This window comes from Camellia sinensis, chromosome 10, assembly GCF_055761805.1.
Source record: "Camellia sinensis isolate YWXY chromosome 10, ASM5576180v1, whole genome shotgun sequence".
Classification (NCBI taxonomy): Eukaryota; Viridiplantae; Streptophyta; class Magnoliopsida; order Ericales; family Theaceae; genus Camellia; species Camellia sinensis.
Genome location: NC_138970.1, coordinates 77,862,441 through 77,867,795, shown reverse-complemented (window position 1 = coordinate 77,867,795; position 5,355 = coordinate 77,862,441). Strand labels below are relative to the sequence as shown.

The 5,355-nt window shown below is 38.2% G+C and overlaps 1 protein-coding gene across 1 annotated transcript; it reads left to right on the top strand.

Moving 5' to 3' along the window:
- Positions 1-4,537: 4,537 nt before the first annotated feature.
- Positions 4,538-5,044, top strand: LOC145800499 (uncharacterized). Its single transcript, XM_082890190.1, has one exon. It carries the CDS (start codon positions 4,538-4,540, stop codon positions 5,042-5,044), a length of 507 nt encoding a protein of 168 aa, XP_082746316.1.
- The last annotated feature ends 311 nt before the right edge of the window (positions 5,045-5,355 follow it).

Below are 5,355 nucleotides of genomic sequence, written 5' to 3'. Positions count from 1 at the left end.
TGGCCCAATTGAAAGTATTGTTCAAGTTTTTTGACAGAAATTTTTACTAAATTGGTTAAAGTTCAACCACTAAATTGAACAAGTTTTGTAATTTTATTTCTAAAAGTTTGACATATGCAGTTGTGTACACATTTTCCATAAAAAAAATATTCAGTCTATTTGATTTCAGTTTTCTGAATTCAGTTTTTTGAAAAATAATTTTTTATTTTTCGGGTTTTTTATTTTTAGTGAATATTTTTAAATTTTAAGTAATTTTTTTTTAATTTTTTAGATGCATTTTACTTAGATGTATCTAAACAGTAAATTATTTGTAAAAAAATATTTTAAAAAATTTATAAATACACAAAAATATGAAAATGTACTAAATTTAATTTAATTTTTTTTTGTATTTTTTGCTATTTAGTGTATTTTTTAAAGATTTTTTTACAAATATTTTATTTTTTAAGTGTGTTTATGTTAAGTGTATCTAAAAATTTTTAAAAAATTTCTTAAAATATTAAAAAATTCATTGAAAATATTAAAATACAAAAAATAAAAGAGTAGAATTTTCTAAAAATTGGAAACAAACAAGCTGATTAACAATTAGAATCAGTTTGACCAATTTGAAAAGAAAAAAAAAAAATCAGCATTAAAATTGATCTAATTAAAATTACATTGACTAAAATAACATAAATACCAAACTACATAGACTAATAATTTAATTTACTGGAAATTGATTCTATAAATAGACTCATAGGACACAATCAAATACGAGTCACATTTTTTTTCATTTGGCAAGTTTCTTGACCCAATATTCTGGTCTCTAGATTTTTTGTAATGTTAGTGACGTAAGCAACTACATGAGCATTTGATTTTTTGGAATAAGTATCTTTCCTTTTGAGAATGAATATCTAGATATGCATGCAAGTTGCAAATGTGCCATTTTTTGTGGTTCTCAAAAATTATTAGATATGCTCGGAAGGAAATATTTATTATTGACAAATAAGAAATCTCAGACTACAAAATCGCGAAGACTTCCTCCCATGATATCTCCTGTTGATTGAACAACATTTCATTTCTTGCTAGCTAAATCTTACAGGCCACAGTAAAAAAGACAGCCTCCGAAACAAATTTCTTCTTTTTTTCCGAAACTCCACAACTAATGAAGCAGAATATTAGTCTGTCTTTCTCAGAATATAACAGTCCAATTTATAGCAAAATTGGGTGAGTCCGAAACTCCATAAAAACACATTCACAAATTGTCTCACGATCATTGTGTATAAACAGAAAATATAGAAGAAAATATGTCCTCGATGACAAAATCATACACCGCGAAAGCGTCACCAACTCTTAGATATACATTAAATATAAGTCACATGAACAGTTCAAAGAAGAGTCCATTCCACAGTGAAATGAGAAATATTTCGTTCCACCACAGAAAATTATTTGATCATTGTTTTTAATACAACAATTAATCAACATGATGTACCAATGACCAAGTGAATACACTTCATTTCAGTTTCTTTCAACATGGTTTCTTAGACCAAGCTTGGCATCTCTAAAAAAATTCAAAAAATCAAAAAATTATTAAAAAAGTTAAAAAATTATCACTATACACAAATTAAAAATATAAAAAAATTAATTTATTACATATTTTAATAGAAAGACGTGATTGGTATTGAGAAGGAGATGGAAAGGCTGTCAAACGGCGAAAAAAAAAATTAGGTATATATTTATTAAATTGGAAGGTAATGTTGGGCCAGTGGGGGCTAACCACGGGTTCCGTTTTGATAATCCGAACCGTTCAATATGTTGAAATCGTCGAGCACTATATGCTAATAAAAAATCACGTTAATCGAATATAGATAGTTATATGATTAAATTAGTTTTGTATAAACAATAGATGGTGTTATAGTTGACGGTTGAAGAAAAACTAACACGATCAAATAGTTATCGATATCCGATCAACGTTATTTTTTACAAGCATATATTACTCGGCGAGTTCTACATATTGAACGGTTTCAATTAGCAAAATGAGACTTGTGGTGGGGCCACATGGGCCGAACAACACCGTCCAATTCAAACACAAAAATGAGGCAACCATTTTCTAACTCCTAACAGCCGACTACACTGCCTGAGGTACTGTACGGCTACTCAATCACTTCTACTATACACTTAATTTTTAAATACACATTTTTTCGTAAAATGTTAAAAAATTAACCTAAATATTTATTTTTTTCTTAACTTTTTAATCTAAAAAAATAAAAAAATACACTTATTTAAGACACTTTAAAGAACCCCTAAACGTCCTCCAGCCATTCTTCATTATCTACGGAACATAAATTGCATCAATTACACACTAATAAATTATAATATATATTCAAAGATACATTAGTTTGAGACAAATTAGCCTGCATCTCATTTATCTCCGCAGACTCCGATGACCAATGAAGTTCAAAATAATCACAATTTAATATTAAAATAATATATGTGCACTTATACACCAACCCTTGATAATCTGAAAATACTTCATAATTGTACGACCCACTATATTTTCGTGTTGTGAATGGTTCTAAATCGGATAACGTAACGATATCAATTACGGAATATCAGTGCCGGTAGTATTGATTAATATATATCACGAATCTGATGTTGTAGCCATGAAATTTCTTAATTATTTTTACAAATTTTCCAGCACTTTCATTATAATACTAGTCCAAACTAGTGAGTTTTGACCCGTCTGAAGGGGCTGAATATAAAATGGGTCGGATCCGAGCCTTAGGCCGGTCCAATCCACTAAAGCCCAAATCCAGGTCGGTTAAATGAATATATGAGCAAGCCAATTGAGCCTAACTCCATGATCAACAGTCTACCCAAGTTCTCAAGCACTTGGGCCCAACCCGCAGTGGAAAGGCTAGTCCAGTCGCGATGCTGGGCCGGGCCGGGCCGAGCTGCAAGACCGAATCTATGGGCTGAACTAAAATAGGCCAAGTCCATACACAGATATCCGCATGGGCCAGCCCATTGCGACAATAGTCTTGCAGAAGGCCGAGCCGAAGAACAATGGTACCGAGCTAAGGAAACCGAGCTAAGAAACGTGAAAGTTATGAGTATGTACATGTGCAAGTTGCCACCACAACTGGTCCCCTACACCTAGAATCACGGAAGCTGTAAAACCAGAAGAATGAAGTTTGTTATCAGCATGACTACAATGTGTATATGCATTCTATGACAACTACCAGGTGGTCCCCCACCTTGGGCAATGCTAAAAGGAAACTTGGCAGCACCTGAGTTCCATGAAACCATCTTGAGCAACAAGCAAGGAATCCTATATATACTACATGAACTTCACATTGAAGGTGACTGAACTAATCCCAGTTGAACATCACTTACTTACAAATTCAACTCTCTACACTTCTTCTCCGATCACTGATTCCCGCACCAGAGGGGTTATCCGGCCAACCCCGGCTGAGCAGCTCTTACGGTGCTTCTTGTGGCAGGAAGCTCAATCCTTGGATAGTCCAACCGAGTGTGGAGCCCTGATCCACTTTCTTCTAGTGCGGAATCCGGTACGCACAATTGGTGCAGTGAGCGTGGATCACTTCATTTCTAAGCTCTGCACTCAGTTCCAGCGATGGGGATTGAGGACATCCCACCTTCGACACATACTCCATAGACGGAGAAGACAAATGACAATGGCTTGGCACTCCAAACAGTCCTAGAAGAACAAACTGGAAACAATAACCAGACTCCTGAATCCGTCGAGCATCGATTACCCTTCGCTGGGGGTTCTTCTCATCACTTTCTTCTAGAGAAGGCTTATAGAGATCGAATCATAGACTCCATGGAGATGGAGATATAGGAGCTGAAAGCCCAACTTAAAAGGGTGTTGGGTGATCCAATGGAAAAGAAGACTGAGGTAGAGCCCTCTCGTTTGCGACAGAGGAGCTCATCTAGAGAGCCACCAGTGAAAATGTTCCCCAGAAATAAGTCCGGGCAACAAAGCCAGCCTATCTCGGTATAGAGTGAGGCGGCGAGCAGCCACACCCGTAGGTCACACCGGAGAAGAACTAAGAGGCAGAAGATGATTAACCAACAGACTGAATACCCTCCTCAAGACCTTCGTACTTTGTTGAACGGTAACAAGCAAAACGAGCAACATCGGGATCATCTGGACCGTACCATTCACTAGAGAGAGCACCGAGCGCTGGATAGGCTCGCCTCCTCACCATTCTCCCCGGAAATTGAGGCCATGAGACCTCCAAAAAAATTCACCCCACCAAAGTTCACTTCATACGATGGGAAGTCGGACCTGCTGACACATATTAGCCATTACAGACAGATGATGTCTCTATGAAGCCGGGATGAGGGATTGATGTGTAAAGTCTTCCCATCTAGCTTGGAAGAAACTGGACTTCGATGGTTCGATCGACTCCCCGCTGGATCAATTCATGGCTAGAAGCAGTTCTCTGAAGAGTTCCGAGCCAGGCTCGTCTCCAGCACTAAGATCCCGAAAGAGCCGGATACACTGTTCGGCCTCCGAAAGAAGCAGGAAGAAATGCTGCATAGTTATGCTAGGAGGTACTGGGAAGAGTACAATGACCTGGAGGAAAACATGTGCAGTGAGAAGATGGCCGTTATGTCTTTCAAACATGGTCTGTGCCCGGAAAGTAAGTTGAGACAATTACTTACCAAGCGCCTGGCCATAACATTAAAAGATTTGCATGCCAGGATTGAGCAGTATGCTCGCCTCGAAGATGATCAGATCCCCATCGAGGTAGCATCAGCAGAACAAACAGCTCAGCACAAGAAGAGAATAGGTCGAGGAGAATACCAAGGGCTCACGGTGAATGAGGTGGATAAGTCCAAATCTCACGAAGCTGTCGTGACTGTATTCAAAGAACCGATCTATCGAATCCTGGAAAAGATCAAGGGAAAGACCTTCTTTGTCTGGCGGGCGAAAATGTTGGGAGATCCGGCTCGGCGCAATCAGAAGCTCAGATGCACCTACCATCAAGATAGGGGGCACATGACTCAGAACTGCAGGACACTGAATCAACACTAGGAAGACCTAGTAGTAGCTGGGCACCTCCGGGATTACATTGATCAGGATAAGGAAGTGACCGAACTAGGGAACCCACCCCCAGAACCGAATACTGAGCACCCACCTCGGCTGATAATAAATGTGATCCATGGAACAGCGACCCAGGGACGTAAAGAGGCGCTAAAAGAAGAGATTGCTAAGGCTGTGCAAATTCAGCAGGTCATGTCAGTAGAGACCGCATCGAAAAAGATCAGGGCATTGCAACAGACATATTGTATTATGACTTGTTCAGAAAGCTTGGTCTCTCTGAGCAGCACCTCACCCCAGCGGCA

Bases quoted from the DNA above. Each gene is read 5' to 3' on its own strand.
- LOC145800499 (XM_082890190.1), top strand. From the start codon at position 4,538: ATGCTGCATAGTTATGCTAGGAGGTACTGGGAAGAGTACAATGACCTG.